This window comes from Odocoileus virginianus, chromosome 3 (genome assembly GCF_023699985.2).
Source record: "Odocoileus virginianus isolate 20LAN1187 ecotype Illinois chromosome 3, Ovbor_1.2, whole genome shotgun sequence".
NCBI lineage: Eukaryota > Metazoa > Chordata > Mammalia > Artiodactyla > Cervidae > Odocoileus > Odocoileus virginianus.
Window position 1 is genome coordinate 58,388,130 of NC_069676.1, and position 24,444 is coordinate 58,412,573.

The window sequence follows — 24,444 nt, forward strand, 5'->3', positions numbered from 1 at the left end:
TAAAGTCTGTCACTGTTTCCACTGTTTCCCAATCTATTTGCCATGAGGTGATGGGACCAGATGCCATGATCTTAGTTTTTTGAATGCTGAGTTTTAAGCCAGATTTTTCAGTCTCCTCTTTCACTCTCATCAAGAGGCTCTTTAGTTCCTCTTCACTTTCTGCCATAAGAGTGGTATCATATTTCTCCCAGCAGTCTTGATTCCAGCTTATGCTTCTTCCAGCCCAGCGTTTTGTATGATGTACTCTGCATGGGAGTAAATAAGCAGGGTGACAGTGTACAGCCTTGACGTACCCTTTTCCCCATTTGGAAGCAGTCTGATATTCCCATCTCTTGAAGAATTTCCCACAGTTTGTTGTGATCCACACAGTCAAAGGCTTTAGTGTAGGCAATGAAGCAGAAGTAGATGTTTTTCTAGAATTCTCATGCTTTTTCTGTGATCCAACGGATGTTGTAATTTATATGCTAAGAGAGTAGAACCTAATGTTCTCAGCACACAAAGGGAATGGTAACTATGTGATGGGATGGAGGTGGTAGCTAATACTATGGCAATTTGATCTCTGGTTCCTCTGCCTTTTCTAAATCCTTTCTTTGGGACTGGAGTGAAAACTGACCTTTTCCAGTCCTGTGGCCACTGCTGATTTTTCCAAATTTGCTGGCATATTGAGTGCAGTACTTTAACAGCATCATCTTTTAGGATTTGAAATAGCTCAATTGGAATTCCATCACCTCCACCAGCTTTGTTTGTAGCAGTGCTTCCTAAAGCCCACTTGACTCAATAATTACATTAGACCAGAAGAATAGGTCTTATTTTACTATTTTACAAGCAACTGAGCCAATAGTGGTTATTTAGCTACTGAGTGACACACTTAGAATTTTGGTTTCCTGATTTCTAATCCAATATACCACATTATTTCTCAAAACGTGTGCATGTGCAAGTGAAAAATATACCAAAGAAAATACATTGAAGAAGAAAATTCTTGCACAGATGTGATTCACAGAGAAGGTATCTGAAATGGTTTGCATCCTAGTGGAGGAGACTTTAGACACTGTTTTGGTAGAAGCTAATGAAATTAGACTACAGTTTCTTTTACTCAAATTCCCTCTACTATGGGGGAGGGGAAGATCTCCTAATAAGTTGAGCTCCTGATGGTTTTCCCTTTAGAGTACTTGTAATGGAGGAACAAGAAAGTGAAATGTGAGTGGTTTCCTGATTTTTGTTGTAACAAAAGCTTGTTGCTGAAATTAGCTCTTCTCCCCCTCCTACTACCCAAACACAGCATCCATTATTCTTCCCTTCCAAAGCCATCTTAGCAAAATCAGCCCAGCTGAGACACCAGACCTAATGTAGGACATCTCCCATAGGATACTCAAGCTTCCTCTTCTGGCTTGCTTTTTGGGTGTCAGGGCAAATCGTTACTAAAGAGAGACTGCTGCTGCTGCTGCTAAGTCACTTCAGTCGTGTCCGACCCTGTGCGACCCCATAGACGGCAGCCCACCAGGCTCCTCTGTCCCTGGGATTCTCCAGGCAAGAATACTGGAGTGGGTTGCCATTTCCTTCTCCAAGGCATGCATGCATATTAAGTCGCTTCAGTTGTGTCCAACTCTGTGCGACCCTATGGACAGCAACCCACCAGCCTCCTCTGTCCACAGGATTCTCTAGGCAAGAATACTGGAGTGGGTTGCCATTTCCTTCTCCAAAAGATAGACTGATACACTGCCAAATGGGAAGGCAGACTAAGCCTGGCTGTAAGTGGCTCTGTCTGGGGCCTCTGGTGTCCCTAAGAAGGAAGCCAGTGTTCACATAGGGCACTTGGAGTTACCAGTGGTACACCCAAAGGAACCTCCCTCTCCCTCCACTAGCCAAAGAACATTTTGTGATGAGATTGTACTCCCGTAACTTTTTAATTTTTCCCTTTCACCAGTTTGTATTCAACCATTCAGAATTCTCTGGGTACTTTAGGATCCCTTTTCATTAAAACATGCTGTTGGGTAACAATTGCTAGAATTTTCTTCAAGTTATTTTTCATGTCAGTCCCCTTCATCGTCATTGTTCTCCCTCTAAAAAACTGTCATCCTGTAGGGATGATTTAAAAGTCATTTCTGCTGACCCTATCACTGACTCAGAGAAAACAGTAGGGGTTAAGTCCGGTGCCTACACCACACAAAATTTAGTCCTGGGCAAGTATGGTTCCTACTTCCTATTGGCCAAAGGAAGAAACTGAAACACATCTGGGCTCTAAGACTCCTCAAGGTTGCACTGATGGTCAAGGTCTGAGCTCTATTTTTTAGAATAGTAGGACTAAGTCACTTCAGTTGTGTCTGCTTTTGCGACCCAGGGTGTGCCTGCCAGGCTTCTCTGTCCATGGGATCCTCCAGGCAATAATACTGGAGTGGGTTGCCATGCTCTTCTCCAAGGGATCTTCCCAACCCAGGGATGGAACTCGCATCTCTTATGTCTCCTGCGTTGGCAGGTGGGTTCTTCACTGCTAGTACCACCAGGGAAGCCAAGGATGCTGGGCTACTGAATTTAAATATTGTAGGTGCCAAGATGGGACTGGGAGTCTCCCTCACTGGGTGGATCACAGAGGCGTGTAGGAGATTGCAGAGTTGGCATTGTCCCCTGGAAGCTGGGGCAGAGAACTGGTAGGGCCTGGGAGGCCTCTCAGACACTGGGATCTAATGGGCCTTAGAGTGGGCCCTTTGACTGTTAACACAAAATAAACAGGAGCCGCCGAGGCATGTTACAGCAGACAGCCAACCAACTTCATACTGGCCCTCCAACTCGGTCCCTACAACAGGACTGGGAGGCAGGTGTTACTGCCCCCATTTTACAGAGAAAGCAGCTGTCAGGAAGATGAAGCCTCTTGTTACATGCTCTGTACATTGCAAAGGAAGAGCTTTGAGTTCTGCTCCTTGATTCAAACCTCCTCCCAAACCAAACTCCACCTTCCCCACGTACAAGAATACAGGTGAAAAGGATCACGGAGGGCACATTTTAGGTCAACTCTCTCTCGGTTTACAACACAGGGAATGGAGCTCCTCAACAGAAGTGACTGCTAAGGTCACAAGCCTTGCGCGTGACAAGCCGCACTCTCGGGAACCAAGCCTCAGTTTCTAGTTTCCAGTGCCGCCTCCTGCGGGGCGGGGAGGGGCCGCTGCCGGGCCCCTGGCGTTCCGGGGCGGTCCCTGGCGGCCGTGCATTCCACAGCCACCGCAGCGCCGCGAGCCGGGTGCGGAACTGCGCGTGCCGGTCACTCCTGCGCGCTCCCGCCTGCCCGCCGCGCCGAGCTACCCCGCACGTTGACTGTCGAGGTCCGAGGGCCAGGGCTCGCATCCCGCTGCTGGAGCCCGCCGTCCCCAGGACGCCTAGAGAAGCGTTCCAGCTGCCTCTGCCCCAGGAACTTTTCGCAGACCTGGCACGATCCAGCAGCGGCGGTGGCCGCGGGTTTTCAAAGCAGCTGCGCGGATCTCGGGTGAGTGGGGTCATCGGGTGCCGTTCGTGGGCTCCGGCTCCCGTGCTGCCTCTACCCAAGTGCCCTCCCAAATGCCTTCTTTTTATCTTTTTCCCCGCCCCTCCACCTCATTTCTCCCTCTTCACCACTTTAGCTTTTTCTTTTCTCCCTTTTGTCCGCCCTTAAGTTCCAGCGACCCTCGGCGCTCGATCTTGGGCCTCCCCGGAGGCCGGAGCTCGTATGGGTGGACTCCAGCCCTCCGGGAAGCCGGTCTGTTCCGCGTTTCCCTATCGCTGCCTGTGGTCGCGGGGCCGGGGGAAGGGGGAAGCGCGCCCCTTCCTCGAGCAGGTTCTGCCATCTCTTTGATCTCCGGGCGCGGCGGCGGAGCTCGGCTCCGCGGCCTGAGCACCCGCTGTGGGGCTGTGCTGGCAGTTTAGGTCTTTGCATCCCCCAGAGCAGCAGGCTCTCTGTCTTACTTTTCTCAAGAGCCCTGCGTAGAAGGCGCCCGGAGTTGGGAGTCAGGGGTGGTGGGTTCCAGCGTGGTCTGTTACTAGTTCTCTGTGAAATGGAGAAAATACCCTTTGCATTCCGGTCAAATGAGAAAGGGAAAGTTCAAAGTATCTTGGAGACAAAGAAGCCTTCCTCCCAAGCTCCCTCCTGCCTCTTTACTTAGGGGATGTCCCGACTGCCAGTTCACCCGCATCGCTGATCCCCCTCCACAAATTCCTTGAGGGTGGGCTCTGTCTCTCATCCTCAGCACCTGGCACAGGACGTCCAATACTGCCTTCTGAGTGAAAGAGAGATATAAATCGTAAAAACCTCATACAACCGTTAAGGTTGCTTTTTGTATTGAGTGGCCAGGCTGGGCTTTTACTCATGAGGCTCCACTCGTTTCTTCCTGACTCCCTTGTTCTAGTCTTGTTGGCACCTGGGGGTTCCTGTGTCACCCCTTTATCTACAGATTCCCTCAAAGCTCTAGGCTGCCTTGGTGACAGCCCCTCAGTCATTCAATTATGGAAGATCCCCTGATCATCTGCTAGGATCCGTGATGCCACTGTGCCGGGTAAATAGTCCATAGTCCCACAGGACTGTGAAGGGGTGATGTTAGGGGTTGGGGTGGGAAGAACTGTTTCCCTGGGAGTCAGGAAACACTCTGAGTACCTTGAGGGGTTTCCGTATCTGGACCTTGCCTTCGCCATCCCCATAAAATAAGGAAGTGGAGGTGGAAAAGTTGGGTGTCTGTGGTTAAATGGGATGTGCTTTGGGGTTATTCAGGCCACTCAGCAATCCTCTGAGCACATCTGAGACAGCCCAGCTGGGCTTCAGGACATCATGTACTTCTGTAGTAACACCCAGGAAAAGCCAAGGAGAAATGCTTCTCTACTCTAGCCGAGACCTCCAGTTTCCAGCGGTTTAGGGGTTATGAATCATGCCATGGGGGTTATAGGTCATGCCCCATCAAATCTTCCAAACACTTGACCACTCAGAGCGTCAGCACTGTGGGCTCCGCTGCAAAAAATGGTCTGGGGATTTCCCATTTCTGGCCCAGCCTGAGAGTCACTGGGCTGTGGTGAGGTGTTTGAGACAGAAAACCGATCAGGCACTCTGGGGGCTGAGTATGGCTGGGTCACATATTGGGCTCTCGGGTGTCAGACTAAGGGGACAATAAGAGGTAAGTACAACCTTAGATGCTTTCCCAGCCATATTCTGACCCTTCTTTTAAGAAGAGTGCTTCTGCTTCTTGTCCATGAAAGCACCTCTTCTGTTTTTTCTTCTATGTTTTAATAGAAACCCAGAAAATATTTCCAAGGACAGAGGATCTTTATCTTGACTGTCTTACACTGTCGCTATTGGCAGTGGTATCAAAGACAGGCACATGTCCTCCCACTCACAGTTTATAAGAGTAAACACTAGTATTACCACACCCTGCTGATTCCTGCCTCGTTGGCCAGGTAAGCTAAATAATGTAACAATAATCATATTTGTTGTTGTTTAGTTGCTAAGTTGTGTCCGACTCTTTTGTGACCCCATGGACTGTAGCCCGCCAGGCTCCTCTGTCCACAGGATTTCCTGGGCAAGAATACTGGAGTGGGTTACCATTTCCTTCTCAGAGGATCTTCCTGATCCAGGGATCAAACATGCATCTCCTGCATTGGCAGCAGATTCTTTACCACTGAGCCACCTGACATTTACTGAGCGCTTGCTATTAGCCAGGTATTACTCTAAGCATTTTACACCTATTAACTCATTTAGTCTTTACCATAATCCCATGAGGTAGGGATCATCATTGCATCCATTTTATAGATGAGGAAACTGGGGTCCAGAGAGTAGCTTACACATATCACACAGGAAGTAAGTGGCAGAGCTGCAATTTGAACCCAGGCAGTTTGGCTTTGGGACCTATGCTCTGAATCTTGTTGCAATTGAGGGGATCTAGGTTCAGATCTTGCCTCTGTCAATTACTTACAGGGTGACCTGGGGGGAGTTAATTGAGAATTTGGCAGCCTCTGGGCCAGTGAATCACGAGGGCCCTTGGAATCAGTTCAGCTCACTCACTGACAGTGAACCTCAAGTGAGAGTGATGTACATCTGGTGTAAAGATTAAGAGTTAGGGAACCAGGAAGGGTAACAGGTCAGAATTATAACTTCTTGGAATATCAGAAAGCAGCAAAACAGATCCAGTGACTAAATTGTGTACTTCAAACTGCTTAGTTATGTATACATACAGCTTCGTTATTTTGGTGATTTGGATCCTGGTGGGCTAATTGGGCATGTGAATTGCTGATGACCCACTGCATAGGATAGGATAGGGAAAGGGACATGGAGGAGGGAGACAAAAAGACAGAGAAGACAGCTGGGCTCCCCAGATCAGTTGCAATTAAGATGACACGTCTGGCACACACCTTTCCTCCTAACTCCCTGCCTCAGGCTGACACTGAGACTCAGGACTTTTCAACAAACATCTATAGGGAGGGAAGATCCTTAACTTGGTGCTCTGGCCTCTGTTGAGGAGCTGTGAAGCATCTGTCTAGCCCTCCCAGACTTCCTGCTTCCTTCTTCTTGGTCAGAGAAGTAACAGGAGGGCAAAACAGGAGACTTTTCTCTTTGAGTGCCATGGTGGCATCTTAGGGAACATCTTGGGGCTGTTTAAAGATTCATCTTTTTCCCTCACTCTTTTCTAGGTTTTCTTGAATGGTTTTCAACCCAACACCATCCTGACTGGGGCAGGGCTCTAGGGGCAGCAGAGTCAGTCTTTGAGAGCTGGCCCTTTAGAGGTCACCTTGTCCATCCTCTCCTATTGACCTGCAGGAAACTGAAGCTCAGTTTGAAAGAGGAAAATACTCAGGATCGCACCCTGAATTCATTTTCTAATGCTGTAACAAATCACCACAAATGTAATGGCTTCAAATATATTGTAATACAGTCCTAGCAATCATAGGTCTAATATGGGTCTCCTTAGAGTAAATCAAGGCATCTTCAGCTTGCGTTTCTCTCTGGAGCTTTGAGGGGACTTGGTCCCCTGTTTATTTGAGTTGTTGGTAGAACTCAGTTCTGTGGTTGTAAGACCAAGGTCACTGTTTTCTTGCTGGCTGCAAGCTGAGGGACATTCCCTGCTTCTCAGGCCACTGCATTGCTTGGTTCATAGCCCCCTTTTTTCATCTTCAAAGTAAGCAACAGTGAGTCAGATCCTTTTCCTATCGTATTTCTCCCACTCTTCTGCCTTCCTTTTCACTTTTAAGGATGCATGTGAGTAGATTGGGTTCACCTAGATAATCAGGCTAATCTACCCATCTCAAAGTCCTTAACTTTAATCACATCTGTAAAGTCCCTTTGCCTGTTCTCTTGGCTCCTCCCTCAGAGTCATGCTTCCTTGTTCATAGTCAAGGTTTTGAGGACCAGGACTTGGACATCTCTGTAGGGTCGTCTTTCTGCCTACCATATACAGCGAGGCCCACTTTAGGAGAGTGACTTGTTTTGGATCACACATCTTGGCAGGAGATTTCCACCACTGTGGTGCACTTGCAGCTCTATCAGTGACACCCCTCTTCCCCCCAGCCCCCCAACAGTCCACCTCATGGAGCATCTCCTTTGTCAGCCCAGCAGCAGCAGGCACTTAGTCAGTGGCAAATAGAAATGATGGACGGTGGGGGCTTAAACAGGATATTGTGGATTTGGGCCTGGGTTTCTCCTCTGCTGGCTCCCTGCTGATTTCTAAGACTCTGTGAGTGGCTGGGTCAGATGGTACGTGCAGTCTTGAATAGCTCTGGCATGATTTCTGATGTCTTTGAAATATCTTGGTGTTTTTCCATTTTTCCAGCCACAGAAGAGCAGATAGAAACTCAGGCAGGGAACAGTCTTTATACTGTTAAGAATTTTGAATGCGATAGAGGCCAATTGGGGTAAAATGAGAACAGAGTTCTCCCTAGAGACCTGGGGTCATTGGAGAAAGTCCTCTGGTTTGATTTGTTTCACATTTTTGATACTTGTGTGTCCTGCTCATTCCTTCCTCTGGCCCCTTTCTTTGGAACAAAGGTCCCTGGTGAAATGGACTCCTTGCTGAGTTGGTAAATGCTTGAGGCTAACTATAACACTTGTTTCCAAGAGTAAATATGAGTCTGGGATGGCCATTTCACACTGGACTTGGCATGAGGAATCCCCTCCCCTTTTATCAGGCTCCCTGTCCTCTTTAGAGAACAGTGAGAGAAAACTCCATATTCTGGGCAGCAACTCCCCAACCCCTACACCTACATCAATGCCCAGCCCCTGAGCACAAGGAACTGAAACTTGAACCACCAGCCCAAGCAAGTCAGGAAGAGGGAAGTCTAGAGGATATTATTCAGAAAGGCCAGTGCTTGTTCGTCTAGTACATACAGGCTAAACTGGGAAAGAAAGAGGCCCCATAATCCTTTGGAAATGTACAGAGATCAAATCAGAGGGTGTCATTTCATTTAAAAAAATAACGTTCTGACTTTAAGGTCATTGAACAAGGGTAAGCATCCTTTCTGGACCTCCCTCACTAAGTTCCAGGAGTTAAGTCAAGTCTAATGTTCCCCAGCCTGTTCATATTTATTTGTCAGTCTTATATTCATCGGACACTTACTGTGTGCTAGGGCCTGTGATAGGTGCTGAGGGAACAGCAGTGAACAAGAGACTTCTCTCTTCTTTGTATTTGCTTCTTCTCTCTTTGTATTTGCATTTGAGTCAGCAAAGATGGCCAATAAAAACAAAGAAGCAAACAGGCTAATCTAAGGCTGTGAAAAGTGTGTGAAGAAAATAAAACAAGGTATGAGACAGAGAACAGCTGGTGGATGAAGGTGGTAATTTAATAGGGTCTGGAAAGGCTTTTTCAAAGATGTAACGTTTAAAAGTTGAGGTCGTGGTCATTGAGACACTGCATGTTGAAGGGAAGATCTAAGACGATCTAGTGCATTCTAGGAAGAGCGAACAGCAAACAAAAAGGTCTTGAAATGGGACCAGACCTCGGGATATAAGTCACTAGGTAGCCCAGCTACTGGGTGGCCAGTGGGATCCCTTCCTGGTATGTGAGTTGCCCTCTCTGTCTGGCCTAAATGCTTCATTCTTTTCTGACAATCTCACCAGCTCTTTCTGAGGGTGGAGCCTCAGGAAGAGGTGCTGTGGACTAGGCCATGCAGGTAACCCCCCTAGTCTACTGTCCTGTGAACCATGACCTTGTTGTTCACATTCTGCAAGATGCTTCAGGAGATTCCTCCAGCATCAGTGACTCAGAGCTGGTTCTAGCTGCCTCCTCTGTGGCCTCCATGTCTAGTGGAAAGCACTGGGTGCTCAGTCACACCTTCAGGAAGTCACCTGCCTTTATCTGCCTTTTCTCCCACTGTGGCATAATTAAGCTTGAAGCAGCAGGAAGTCACTTCTTTTATTGCATTCTTCCTTGGAAAACTCCTTGGTGGTAAAACCGGTTGGATAGCCATTGGCAGTCTCTCAAAAGTTAACTGTTAGCCGCAGTTCAGGTGTGGAGAGTGTGCATTTCCAGTGGAAGGTTAAAGATGGGAAGACATCAAAGGCTGTTTGTTTATGAAACGATCACTGCAGTTTCTTGATCAGATACAGAGCAGTCATGGCACCTAAACTAAGTGGTAGGGGCCACTGAACTTTGTGTGACTTTAAGAGCTGTGGTCGCTAGCTCAGTTTAACATTTATGACGCCCTTATTGGTGGCTCAGACAGTAAACAATCTGCCTATAATAGGGGAGACCTGGGTTCGATCCCTGGGTTGGGAAGATCCCCTGGAGGACATGGCAACCCACTCCAGTATTCTTGCCTGAAGAACCTCAGGGACAGAGGAGCCTGGCGGGCTACAATACATGGGATTGCAAAGAGTCGGACACAACTGAGCGCACACACACACACTACTGTGCACCAAGGCACTGTCCAGGCAAGTGCTTTGTATGCATTAGCTTGCTCAACTTCCATGGCGTCCCCATGAAGTTACTATTATTAGTTAATATTACTCCTGTTTTTACAAATGAAACTGGGACTTTTAAAGGTTAGGTTTCCTGCCAAAGCCACCAGCACTACATATGCTCCCGATATACCAAGTAACTCATCAGCTCTGGGCTTTGTTGATGATGGTTTTCTACTAATCCTGCCTTTCTCCTCATTTCTTTCTTTTGAACTCCTGCATATCTTCAAAGTCCATGTCAAAACCCCCCCTTTTGGGTGAAGTCTTCTATGTTACATAGACAAAAACAAAGGCATGAGAATTAATATTTTTTTGAGCGTCTATTATTTTCCAGGACTCCACACATATTATCTCCTATTATCCTCACAATAGGATGTTGCAGTGCAATGCTTCTAATGTCCTTATTTGGAAGATAAGACCAAGGTTTAGAGATTTTAAATAACTAGCCCAAAGTCACACTTCTATGGGTGAAAAACAGAATTCAAATCAAGTACTCTTTCTGCTTTTTTTCCTGTTCGGAGATGGCATATGGTTTGTACCTTCAGTCCACTTCTCTGCCTTTTATTGCAATTTGTGATTGTAATTAATGTCTTTTCCTCCAGAAGAGTGTGAGCTTCTTAAGGAAAAACACCGTATTTATCTCCACACCCACTCCCCAGTGTTAATCACAGTGCCATGAATGTTTATTGAATTAGACTGAATTGCTACTCTACTAGTTTCATACTTGGACTGGAAAAATAGGTCAGATTAACCAATACTGCTGCTGGTTGATTTAAAAAACATCATTAATATGGATTAAACATCTATCAGCTTCTGTAGCATCTCAGATGGTAAATAATCTGCCTGCAAGGCAGGAGATTCGGGTTTGATTCCTGGGTCGGGAAGATCCCCTGGAGAAGGGAATGGCAACCCACTCCAGTATTCTTGCCTGGAAAATTCCATGGACAGAGGAACCTAGCAGGCTACAGTCCATGGGACTGCAAAGAGTCAGACATGACTGAGCAACTAGCACTTTTACTTTCAAGCATCTATCATTTTTGTTGATAAAGTGAAGTACAGTCCAAGTTAGGGATGTTACCAAACTCTAGCCAAAGTGGGTGAATATTTGCTTAGGCCAGAGAGTCCTTATGGTCAGGGATTATTAATCAAAGGATGAACATTTGTAGAGTGCTTACTGTTTGTCAGAACACTACTAAGTACTATATGAGATTATCTCATGGAATTCTCCTTAACCCTATAAGGCAGACTATTATTTTCCCATTTTTGTTTTCAGCTGAGTAAATGGAATCATTAGGAAGTTTAAGTAACTTATTCAGGGCAGGTCAGCTGGAAAGTGGTAAATCTCTTGGATTTAAAACAGCCACATTTAAATCCAAGCCAACGGGCCTCCTGTCTGGCCTTTTAACACTACTCTGTAGTCTGAAATATTTCCCTGCTGTTTCCAAGTATTCTCTGTACTTCTAAGAGCTTCCATCACCTTACCAGATTACAGTAGTTTGAGAATTTGTTGATTTAAGAAATGTTTATTCAGTACATATACCACTGAGCAGAGAGGGAAGGCATTCTGTGAGAACTGTGTTGGGTAAAATCAGTGCTGGGGAAAAATTGGAATCCAGGCAAAGTCCATTCCTCTCCCAGTTTTCAACTTCTATGCATGCTGGCTTTCCCCTCCAGTTTGGGGAAATCTCTCATTACAAGCAGGATTCTGGTGTCTCCCTCTCTTCTCTGATGTTCTTACCCATGGTGAGGAGTAAATAAGTTACAAGTTTTAGCCTTACCTTCTTCACCAGGTTGATTTTGTATTTGGACCTTAAGTCAAAGAGATGAAATACAAAGGGTGGAATTATATCCATGAGTGATTCTGACAGGACCCTGCTTTGCTTTTTGGGGGTGTGTCTGTGTGTTCCTGGAAAACTTTCTCACTGCCTCACCTTTGAGGAAGTTGCTTAGGATTCTGAGCCTAAAGTTTCCCCTAGGTATTTACACAGTAAAAAGGTATAGTCAAGAAGCCTGAGGAAAACAGTATGGAGATTTCTCAGAAAACTAAAAATAGAATTACTATATGATTTAGCAGTCCCACTCCTGGGCATATATCTGGACAAAACTTTAATCCAAAATGATACATGCACCCCTATGTTCATAGCAGCACTATTCACAATAGCTGAGACATGGAAACAACCTAAATTTCCACTGACAGATAAGTGGTAAGATGTGGTGAGTAAAGTATGAAAGTCGCTCGGTCATGTCTGACTCTTTGTGACCCCATGGACTATACAGTCCATGGAATTCTCCAGGCCAGAGTACTGGAGTGGGTAGCCTTTCCCTTCTCCAGGGGATCTTCCCAACCCAGGTATCGAACCCAGGTCTCCCTCATTGCAGGCAGATTCTTTACCAGCTGAGCCACAAGGGAAGCCCAAAGATATGGTACATATATATAATGGAATACTACTCAGCCATAAAAAAGAATGAAATAATGCCATTTGCAGCAACACAGATGCAACTAGAGATTATCATACTAAGTGGAGTAATTCAGAAAGAGAAAGACAAATACCATATGATATCACTTATATGTGAAATCTAAAATATGACACAAATAAACCTGCCTGTGAAACACAGGCAGACCACAAACATAGAGATCAGACTTGTGGTTGCCAAGGGAGCGGAAGTTGGGGGAGGGACGGAGTGGGAGGTTGGGGTTAGCAGATGTAAGCTATTGTGTGTAGAATGGATAAACACCAAGGTCCTACTGTGTAGCACAGAGAACTATATTCACTATCCTATGAATAACCATAATGGAAAAGAATATGAGAAAGAATATATATGTATATCTTGAATCACTTTGCTATACAGCAGGAAAACTATATTTCAATAAAAAACAATGAAGCCTGGCTGGCTCTCTTTCTTTATATTAATTTATTCTCTATCACTGCTTACTCCAACCTGATGCCCCACTGTCTTCTTTTGACTCCCATCTGAAATGGGATAGTGATGGAGTTGAAAAAGAGCACTGCAAATCTGGAGGCCCGAGATGTCCCCTGAGTCCTGCCATTAAATTGCTTTGGTGACCTTGGGTAAGTCATGTCCTTCATCTGTAAAATGGAAGGTAGACTAAAGTAGATAGTCTCTAAATCCTGTGTAGATTTCTAGAATATCATTGGTTTGTAGAAGTTCCATCTCCACAGAACAAACCCAGTAGGATGTAATATTGCTGTATTTGTTTTCTATTGCTGCCATAACAAATTACCACACTTTAGTGGCTTAACACATACCTACATAATCTTAGTTTCCTTGAGTCAGAAGTCCAAATACAGTTTAGCTGGGTCCTTACAGAGATGCAGTCAAGGTGTCAGCCAGGCTGCCCTGTCATCTGGGGGACCCAATAGGAAAGAATCTGCCTGCAAGCTCTTTCAGGCTGTTGGTAGATTTGTTTCTTGCACCTCAAGGCCAGCAGAAAAGTATTGTTGACCTAGGGAAGGTTTCAGCCTTCTTTTAGATTTCCACCTCATTAAGTCAGACCTACCCAAGGTCATCTTTCTGGTTACTTTAAAGCCAGAAGTTCTGGAACCTTAATTACACCTGCAAAATCCCTCACCCCTGTTATGTGACCTAACCTAATCACAGGGTAACTCCAGGGAGCAGATTGTGGGAGCCATCTTAGAATTCGGCTTCCTGCCATTGTTTCACAGAAATAGCCTGTTTGCAGTTATAACCGGAGCATATTCTTTCCTGAGGGACTTCCCTGGTGACTCAGACGGTAAAGCATCTGCCTACGATGCGGGAGACCCAGGTTCAATCCCTGGGTGGGGAAGATCTCCTGGAGAAGGAAATGGCAACCCCCTCCAGTATTCTTGCCTGGAGAATCCCATAGACAGTCCATGGGGGTCGCAAAGAGTCGGACACAACTTCACTTTCACTTTATTCTTTCCTGAATCAGGTCAAATGACTTAGCATATGAAATCCGTTCTAAAACTTACTTGTTCCTACGCTAAAACTACCCTGCTTTGAACTTACTTTTGGAACATAATATATTATGCTTCCCTTTATTCTTATATAATTACCCTCCTAGTTATTTTCTTCCAATACTGTTCATGAATATATAGTTACACATTGTTGTTGTGTTAGTCTCTCAGTCATGTCCAACTGTTTGCAACTCCATGGACTGTAGCCTGTCAGGCTCCTCTGTCTATGGGATTCTCCAGGCAAGAATATTGGAGTTGGTTGCCATTCCTTTCTCCAGGGGGTCTTCCTGACCCAGGATTCAAACCCAGGTCTCCTGCATTGTAGACAGATTCTTTATCATATGAGCTATTGAGGAAATAATTTACATTTAACTTATTTTAAATTAGTTTTTCTATTTGAAATCATATATTGTAAAAAAAATATTAATGTTAAGGAGTCATCTTTGTCCTTAGGTGATTCTTAAAATTATTTTGTTCCATCAATATTTGAGAGAGATGTATTGAACTCCCCCACCATAATTGTAAATTTTTCTTTCTTCTTATAATTCTGAGATTAGGCATATAAAAATTAAAAATCATTCAATCTTTTGGTATCTCTGGTTATACTTTTTACTTAAATGTCTACTTTGTTCAATGGTAAAACAGCTCTACTAGCTTACAGAATTCATGACAGATGGTATTTCTTTTGTTTCCGATTACTTTCAATATTTCTGAACCCCCATGTGTCTCTTGTAAAAAGTATCTATATTTTTATATACTCTGATAGTTTTTGTTAGTTTTGGTTTAAATCTACTATTCTTTATGCATTTTCTGTTTGTGTCACATGTTCTATTTTCCTCCCCTCTTTCCCTTGTTTTCTCTAGAAATTGTGTATCCATTTATTACTTTTAAATGGCTACCCTAGAGATTACAATATACATCCTTAATTTCACAAAGTTCAATGTTATTGGTTATTTTGCCCTTTCCCAGAAAATAAGAACCCTTTGATTCTTTCCCCTTATTATTATTGAATATTTAAATTTTATATTTTATCTGAAATTTTATTTCATCTTAATTCTCAGTTATTTTTGTTCACTTTAAAAGAAATCATTGTTTTCTAGATTCCATTGTTTCTGATGAGATGTTAGCTATCAGTCTAAGTGGTTTTCACTTGAATATAATATTTTTTTCTCTTTGCCTTTGATTTTCAGCAGATTTACTATGATGCACCTAACTATGGATTTCACTTGATCTAACTAGAACTTTATAGGGCTTCTTGAGTTTGTGAATTCATATCTTTCATCAGCTTTGAAAAATTCTATTTCTTACTGTAATTTTTTTCTTCCCCATTCTATCTTCTCTCTTTCTAGACTCCAATTACATGGATGTTGTATTGTGTCACTGTTTCCTCTATACCCCTCACCCAGTTTATTTTTCATCCTTTTATTTCCCTGCATCATTAGATTTTTTTCCCTCTGATCCTCCAGTTCACTAATTCTTTTTTAGGCTATGTTTCATCTGCTGTTAAGCCCATTCACTGAATTTTTATTTTCAATTATTGTATTCTTCAGTTCTAGAATTTCTTTTGGCTCTTTTAAAAAATCTGTTGTGTTCTTTCTTATAGTTTTCAGTTCTCTTTCAAAATTCTCAATCTTGTTTTATTTTCTCCTCAAACATATTAATCAAAGTTACTTAAAATGTGTGTGTCTGACAACTCCAATATCTGGAGCCCCTGTAAGTCTTTTTCTATTGTCTGTTGTTTCTGATGTTTCCATTCTAGTCATTTTGTCTTTTTTCACTGCTACTTAGTTTTAGTTATGATTGGACATTATATTTGAATAAGAAATTTGAATAAAAGTTTGAATTGTGCTGTTATCTCCTCTACAGTGGATATAAGTTTGCTTTTGCCAGACACCTGGAGGTACTAGCAATCTAGAACAAGCTTAATTCAATTTCAAGGACTGTGAAGATTCAAAGCTGGGTTGCAGACTTGGGGATTAGTATACTTCTTGTTCACTCTTGCACTAAGAGTGCTCTTTGAAGTCCAAACCCAAAATGCACAGGTTTTACTCTCTCTGTGTGGGCAGTCTTATATTCCTGAGTCTGTCAGAAACACTGTTAGTCTCTGTTCTTCACTAAGGGAGATGCTGCTTCAAATACCAGGGTTACCTCCCTGGATTTGTCTTCTCCTAGATCTTAGCCTGGTAATTCTTCATTATTTTGCTATTTCTTAGTGCCTTTGAGCAGATTTTTTTTGGGTCTAATTTTTCTAGTTGTTCTCAGTAAGAAAACAGGTCAAAATTATCTAGCTTTACATTACCAGAAATGAAAATCCTGATCTCTACAGATTTTGTCTCTTTTTCTTTTTTATAATTGAGGTATAAATTGGCATATAACAATATATCAACTTCAGGTGTACAACATAAATGATTCACAATGTGTATATGCCATAAAATAATCACAATAACTCTAGTTACCATCTGTTACCATACAAAGTTACAAAATACTTTTTGTGATGAGAACTTTTAAGATTTACTCTCATCACTTTTCAAATATGCAATACAATATTCTTGACTATGGTTACCATGCTGCCTATTTTTTAATCAATTTTTTTGTTGAGTTGTATGAGTTCTTTATATATTTTGATTATTGACCCCTTGTCAGATATATGCTTTGCATATATCTTCTCCCATTTAATAGGTTGCCTTTTTATTTTGCTGATAGTGTCCTTTGCTGTGCAGAAGATTTTTGGTTTAATGTAGTCCCACTAATTTATTTTTACTTTTGTTGCTCTTGCCTTTGGAGTCAGATCCAAAGAATCCTTGCCAAGACCAGTGCCAAGGAGTTTACTGTCTGTGCTTTCTTCTAGTTTTATGGTTTCAGGTCTTTAATCTACTCTGAACTAATTTTTATATATGGTGTAAGATACTAGTCTTGATTATTTTGCATGTGGCTGTCTAATTTTCCCAATGCCACTTGTAAAAGAGACTATCCTTTCCTTATTGTATATTCTTGCCCCCTTTGTAGTAAATTAATTGACTACACATGTGTGGGGTTATTTCTGGGCTCTCTACTCTGTTCTAGTGATGTGTGTGTTTGTTTTTATGTCACTACTATTTTTGCGGGTGTGATTACTGTGATTTGGGGGCTTCCCTGGTGGCTCAGACAGTAAAGAGTCTGCCTGCAATGCAGGAGAGCCAGGTTTGATCCCTGGGTGGGGAAGATCCCCTGGAGAAGGAAATGGCAACCCACTCCAGTATTCTTGCCTGGAGAATCCCATGGACAGAGGAGCCTGGTGGGCCCCATGGGCCCTAGACAGAGTTACAAGTTCTGGTAGTGCTCAACCAAAAACTACATTGCTCTATCAGAGAGGTGAAAGTTACCTGTAGGGGAAGGGAGTCTCACAGTTGAAAGATAGATAGCACAGATGAGACACTTTGAATTCAGTTATTCTAATACTTCTGACTTGTAGAAATTTTTAATTTATGAAATGTGTGTATATATATATATATATATATATATATATATATGTATAAATATATATATACATATAGTTGGCACTAGAAGATTTGCCAGATGATAGAATTGACTGGAAGGATTATTATCTTGTAAACAAATTTTCAGTTGCTTAAGAAAAATAGTCCCAAAAGTAAAACTTGATGTTTCAGAATCAGGCAGCAGGGAACCTGCACTTTCCTTCCTGATGCTGCTGCTGCTAAGTCACGTCAGTCGTGTCCGACTCTGTGTGACCCCATAGACGGCAGCCCACGAGGCTCCCCCGTCCCTGGGATTTTCCAGGCAAGAACACTGGAGTGGGTTGCCATTTCCTTCTCCAATGCATGAAAGTGAAAAGTGAAAATGAAGTCGCTCAGTCGTGTCCGACTCTTAGCGATCCCATGGACTGTAGACTACCAGGCTCCTCCGTCCATGGAATTTCCCAGGCAAGAGTACTGGAGTGGAGTGCCATTGCCTTCTCCACACTTTCCTTCCTAGTTTGGACCAAATAGACTACTTGATGGATGGGATGAATAGTCTACCTTTGGAGAAGGTACAATATTTTCCTCCTTTGAAGGAATTACAATTTTTTACTCTTACACTTAGTCTTGTTAGTAGATACAAAATAGTCCTTTTGAGTTTCTTAACTTTTCCACTGAATTGTCTAAACCACTTAAGTTTGTGGTCTAAAGTGGAGCCAGGGTGTCTCCAGGTCACAGGGCAGGTGGTGTAGGGCCTGGAAGGCACCCATGGTTGACAATGCAGTAGCTTCTTTATCTGTTCAGGGTGACTTTAACATAGTCTTTTAAACAAACATATTGAATATATGTTAAAGTTCATCTTTCATTAATGCGGTAAATAACAGATAAAGTATGCCAGTTTGAATTAACAAGAATTTAGGCCTGACTGCTGTTTTGCCTCCTATGGTCATAAAAACCTTGTATTTTTAATCAATGATGAGGTTAAGTTTATGACATGAATGGTTTGTGTCATATCCTCTGACATGACCTATTAATCAGAAATCACAAGTAATATATCTGCAAAGCAAACAATGAGCTTGTTGATCTATAGTTACTCATTAGATGTATCAAGAAACAGTTTTACATCCTCACAAGGCGCCAGGCACCCAGATGCCAGAGGTCAAACAGAAGTCAGCTAGCAGCAGCTTAGCTGAGTCCTGCTTTTTCTCAAGTAAAATTTTCTAGCATGCCATTAATAGTGCTGAACATAGGGTTTGTGTAGTTCCTATCTTGGGGAAAAGTTTTTTTTCTTTCACAGTGGGGAGAGGGGGAAGTGACTGGAGTCTCTGTTATGTGGGAGGGAACAGGTCATCAGAGAACACTGGGGGGACTGAGAGGATTGAGACGGAGCTGGAGCTCCCAGTGCCCTCTGACACGTGGCCACGCGTACGTCCAGCCTTAGCGCCCCGGGACAGTGGCTCCAGAAGGGTCCTCGGTGAACACTACAGCCTGTGGCTTTCAGTCTGTGTTTTGAGAAGCCCAAGGGGTCGAGAATCAGCTAAACCGGTCTGCTGTACCAAGTCAGCAGGCTGGGCTAAAGGGGACACCAGAAAAATAGCTGGGAAAAATTACGTCCCCGGATTTTTTCAGTTACAAGAAAAAAATGACTACAATTTCATCACAACATGTACATTTTGGTGTTACGGTTTAGTATTGCTTTTAGTTTGAATTGTATATATGAAGGGGGTGGGCACCCTACTGTCTAGTGTTTAATGTCTGCTCTAAGGATATTTATTCAGCTCTGCTGATGCGATAGGACCCCCAACCCACTCTCTCTGGGCCCTCCCCAGCAATCTAGAGCAGCTCCAATTTTATCTGTTTTTGTGATTGGGTTTTAAACAATTTCATGTGTGAGAAAGTAATAGTGGTATAGTCTGGAATACAGATTACAGACTAGAGTTTCTTTTATTCATCTATTTGTTCTGATTTGTTTCAGTTAGGGTCAGTGATCTGATCAGGTTTGGGTCTTTGAGTGATTATTCTGGAAGGGGGTGGGCTTGAAGTCGAGGGAAAACTTCAGGACCTCAGTTTTGCCACCTAGGAAACAAGGCTGATGCTAGCTTCAGTGGGTTTTGGTTGTGGATCAGCCTTGGAGCTCAAGTTCCTGTAAATGACAGGTTTTCCTTATGAAAATCAGCCAGGGAGATTATGTGTTCCTGGCATTTGGTGTTTCAGAGACTGTTTGATGTTAATGGGTTTACCGGAAAGGGCTTTTGTGGGGATCTTTTGGCCCAAAGCAAGCTAGCTATTGATGTAATCAGGAGACCACAATGGACGATTTCCCCCACCCCCTCTCTCTTCAACTATGTGCTTCTCCTGTGACTCACGCTTCAGTACCTTAGACCTGGGAGAAAGTGACCTTGTTTCTGAGACTGAGGCAGGGCCGGCCTGTGCCTCTTCCTCCCAGGCCTCATAATCCCCCTGCCTGATAATCCGGTGGCCTGGAGAGCCTTGCCAGAGGCTTCTCCATCCTAGAACTTGCCCACATCTGTCCAGACTGAGTACAGAGGAATCCGTTTTGACAACATGGAGCTAGGAAGAGTTGTAGAAGCCATAGAGATCATCTCATCCAGGGGTTTCCAAAACCCAGCTGCACATTCAAATCACCTGGGAAACATGGAAACAAGGCCCCTCTGTGGTCTAATTCAATTCATCTGTAATGGGACCTTGAATCGACATTTTTTAAAACTGTCCTAAGGTGCTTTTCACTTAGCATGGTTTATGGCATTTAGTGACTTGGAACAATGCATGATGTGTAGCAAGCACTATATATTTGTTAAATAAATGAATGAAAATTGTTGCACAGTACTCCATTATATGGATATACTCTACTATATATGGCTGCTTCTGTTGTGTTGGTTTCTATAGCAAACGGTGCAGAAACAAACTTCCTGGTATGCATGTCTTGGAGGCTGTACCTTGGGTAGAGTAATCAGTAAACTTACTTAACACAACCACAGTAGGCATGGGGCCAAAAAGCATTAAAAAGGAAAGGTTACTGATGCAAGTAGAAGCAGGAAATAGGACTGAAATTGGGAATTTTGCCCAGGACCTTGAATCACAGAGTTATAGACCTTTTAGATCTAGAAGGAACCATAGGAGATTGTTCTAGCCTGTGACTTCTGGGCAGGGAATGTATCGCACCTGTGGCTTCCAGGTTGCATACTTACCTGGGGAGCCAAAGGGAACTCACTGGAAAAGTGTGTGTCTGGGGGCTGTGGGATCTTTAAAATTTTTGACAGGAATATTGACATTTGACACCTCTCAGACATTGTGCCAACTACTAGCTCAAGACAGTTTACAGTTTGACATTAATCATACTTCATTCCTTGTGGCGGTGCTACATTTTGTGATGCTGAGTCTTCGGCGGTTGCTATGATATAGCAAGCACTGCGCACACATGAACGTGGCAGAGGAAGTGAGCATGGCCCCGTCCCATCTGACTCCAAAGCTCAAGGAGTTGTGCAGTGCCTCACAGCTGCACACATGTTGTTAGGAAGTAACTGGCGAAGAATGAAATACAGACTTTTTTCTTTCAATTTGTGTGTGTTACTTTTTTCAAACAGCCATGCATTTGTTAGGACATAAATGCTTAGTAAATTGAACCTAACTACATAATAAATGGAACTGCTAGGTATTTCTTTTGGCTTGCAGTGCTGTGAGAAAATTACTGACACAAAGGATGCTGTGAATCAAAAAGTTTGGGGACAACTGATTTATGTCTTTAGCTGCCAGTGAGAGAAACAAAACTGACACTGGCTTCAGCAAAACCAGAGTATTATTCGCGTATATACCTGGGATGTCCAGGGTTGCAGATGGTGTCAGATTGGCTGGGTTGGGATGCTCACCTGAGGCTGTCAAGGCTCCACTTCTCTTTCCATGTCTAGGACAGCTCTTACGTGGGCGAGATAGCCCCATGCCCATCCTTTCCAGACTCACATCCTTTCATCTTAGCAATCCCAACAGAAAGAATCCTCTTTCTCAACAGTTTGTGCATAAAAGTCCCAGGAGGACTTTGGTTGACCTAGCCCGAGTTATTTGCCTATCCCTGAATAGAGGCTTTGGAGATTTGTAATGGCCAAGCTTAGGTCACAATCTTTCCCTGTGCTCAGGTGCGTGCCTTAACTAAACCACACAGAAAAGGTAGGTTCTCCAGAAAAGAGGAGGTTCTGTTACCAGAAGAGGAGAAGGGGTGCAGGACCAAAAGCAATGAATTTTTTTCCACCTTACAGATGAGGGAATGTTGGTATGATAGTTTAATAGTTCAACATGGAGGCTCTGGAGTCCTACCCATCTGGCTTTGCTTCCTTGGGCAAATTAACTACATCTACACCTTTTAAGGCTTTAGTGTCTTCATCTCTAAAGTGGAAATAACTGAAGATAAAGGCCAAGAAATAAAAAAAGCACGACAATAATAATCCCTACCTCAGAGGGTTGGTGGTTGAAGGAAGGACTGAGTTAATACACATAAAGTGCTAAGCCTAGGGCCTGGCATATAGGAAGCCCACAGTAAATGAGACTGTTATTCTTATTAATCAGGCAACATCAATAAGTACACAGCAGCTGGTAGGTGACCTACCTTCTGACTCCTAGAGCAGGTTTCTATCCGACTAGAGGCAGGGAGAAGGTACAGAACGGTGATTTGCTCTTTCCTGTTTGTTGCAGAGTGAAGCAGCATGGAAGCCACCAGCCAGATCCCCATGGAAGTTGTGCTCCCCAAGCACATCCTGGACATCTGGGTCATTGTCCTCATCATCCTGGCCACCATTGTCATCATGACCTCCTTGCTGCTGTGCCCGGCCACTGCGGTCATCATCTATCGCATGCGATCCCATCCCGTCCTGAATGGGGCCGTCTGAGAACCTCCCAGGAGGGCGGGTGAGGGATGACAGCGTCCTGGCCCCCAGCATCTTCCCCTTTCCCAGAAAAGCAGCCGGGGGACTTTGCGGTGTGGACTCTGGAGCTCGATATGTGAGGAGACCTGAGTTCTGGCTTTGATTTTGCCACTGGCCAGTGGTGTGAGTTCAGTCCCGGGACCTAATTCCATGAGTTCCAGGTTCCATATGTTCCAAACAGGGATTACACTCCCTGCTGTCCTACCTCATGGGGTTGTGAGAACCCATGACCTGGTGGAGGTTAAAGCTTGTTAGTGAGCAGATTCACAGGTGTTAACTGTTGGATGTTGATAAGCTTTGAAGAACCACAGACCCTTATTACTGATGAGAGCCTTCAAGGTGGTGAGGGAGACACTGGGGCGGAGCAGCCTTGCCAGTGACCCTCAGGTGAAATGAAGCAAAAGCACCCGTCCTCATTCCGAGGGACCAACAGCATGTGGCTCAATGTTATTTTCTTTGAGGTGCCACTTCCTCGAGTTTTCTCATTTGGGAGGGAATTAAATGTGGCAGGGGGAGGGAGATGGGTGGATCTTCCCAGGACACCAGAAGCTCTGCCCCTGTGCAATCTGGAGGGGGCTTGACCATTTTTTGGCAATGACAAGGGATCTGGGGTGATGGACTTCATTCTGCATTAGAGTCCCAAAGCTTTGACACTCAAGCAGTGTTGGCAAATGCAGAGTGGCTGAGTTCCCTGGCCAGCTTTCAGGATCTCAGCCCCTATCCCCTGTGAGCCCCTCTGCCCCAGCTCCTGCATAACACATACTCACTTCATTCCCTCCCACCAACACTACAACCATTCCAAGGTATAGACTTATATTTTAAGAGATGTTCCCAGGAATTTGAAACTAACTCAAACAGCAATGTTTATTTTTAATGCTATGATTTATATTTATATGTATAGAGAGATTTCTGGACTACTCAAGCTTTTTGGCCAAAACCAGGAGCATCTGGAGATTGGTTAAATTATGTAAAAAGATAGCACAGGTTATCAGGATATTATTGTGTGAAAATGCTTTTACTTTGATCTGATTTCATTGATGTACACAATTATTTCCAATAAAGTGCTAGAATGAGCATGTCTGAAGTCTTTCTTTTTAAACAGCACCTACTAAACTCAGTAAGAGGAGTCCACAGAATTTATGGCCTTAGGACAGGTTGAACATTGGAACAGAAAGGGAAAGAGGACAATCAAATTGACTTCCAGGAGTCTAGCTAGTGGGTGAGCTGTTGTGCAGTTTACACAAAGGATGCAGGGAGAGGAACAGATTTTGGAAGTCAGATGATGAGTTTAGTATTGGGTTGAGTATGTTGAGTTTGAGGTGCTTGTGATATGCAGGTAGACCCTTTCAGGATGCTACTGGAAACCTGGGAAAACCTTTATGGCTGGGATTATGTTTGGGGGGGATTATCTGTGTATGGTAGATATGCTACACAGGGGGACAGGAACACCAGGCAGAGTACAGACTGGGAGGAATGAGGTGCTGATGCAGTGCTTGGAGGATGGTTAAGAGGAGTGGAAGGGGAAGGGGGGAGGCAAAGCAAGGAGACCGAAAGGTCGTGTGATATGAACTGACTATGAGAAGGATGCAACCGTACTTTGTAAGTGAAGAAAAGACGGGAGGTTAGGAAGTGGAGACAGTGGGAACAGACAGTTCCTTCCAGGAATAGAATGTAGTACAGAAGTAACAGAGGAAGGTTTAGGAGAAAATGGTCAAGGGGGAATAGACATATATGATAAGATTCTGATTGGTTTGCTCAGTACCTATATTCCAACATGCCTTCCTGGGTGGCAGAGGCTGGAAAGTGAAAAACTATACTGAATGTGAAAAACTCCCATTTTCCTAACTAAACTTTAGCTGGAGATTCATATGTGATCTGGTGGTAGTGGTTTAGTTGCTAAGTTGTGTCTGACTCTTTGTGGCCCTGTGGACTATAGCCTGCCAGGCTCCTCTGTCCGTGAGATTTTCTAGGCAACAATACTTGAGTGGGTTGCCATTTCTTTCTCCAGGGGGTCTTCCTGACCCAGGGATTGAACCTGTGTCTCCTGCATTGCAGGCAGATTCTTTACCTGCTGAGCCCCTGGGGAGCTAAATAAGGGAGGGAGGTTGGCTATCAGGCTGTGTCCACCCATCTGAGGCTGGCACTTTGTAGCCTCAGCTACAGAGGCGGCCAGTGGGTGTGCGTGCCCCATGCTATGTGGT

At 44.0% G+C, this 24,444-nt stretch overlaps 1 protein-coding gene across 2 annotated transcripts; it reads left to right on the forward strand.

Moving 5' to 3' along the window:
* Positions 1 to 3,154: 3,154 nt before the first annotated feature.
* Positions 3,155 to 23,319, forward strand: SMIM3 (small integral membrane protein 3). Of its 2 annotated transcripts, XM_020885148.2 has the most exons (3): positions 3,155 to 3,475; positions 12,882 to 12,966; positions 22,014 to 23,319. In XM_020885148.2, exon 3 carries the CDS (start codon positions 22,025 to 22,027, stop codon positions 22,205 to 22,207), a length of 183 nt encoding a protein of 60 aa, XP_020740807.1. In that variant the 5' UTR covers positions 3,155 to 3,475; positions 12,882 to 12,966; positions 22,014 to 22,024; the 3' UTR covers positions 22,208 to 23,319. The 2 variants fall into 2 exon arrangements, with proteins under 2 accessions (XP_020740807.1, XP_020740806.1); XM_020885147.2 differs by lacking the exon at positions 12,882 to 12,966 and having other exon boundaries at positions 3,167 to 3,475.
* Positions 23,320 to 24,444: the final 1,125 nt, after the last annotated feature.

Excerpts from the sequence above, each read along its gene's own strand:
- SMIM3 (XM_020885148.2), top strand. The coding sequence starts at position 22,025 with ATGGAAGCCACCAGCCAGATCCCCATGGAAGTTGTGCTCCCCAAGCAC.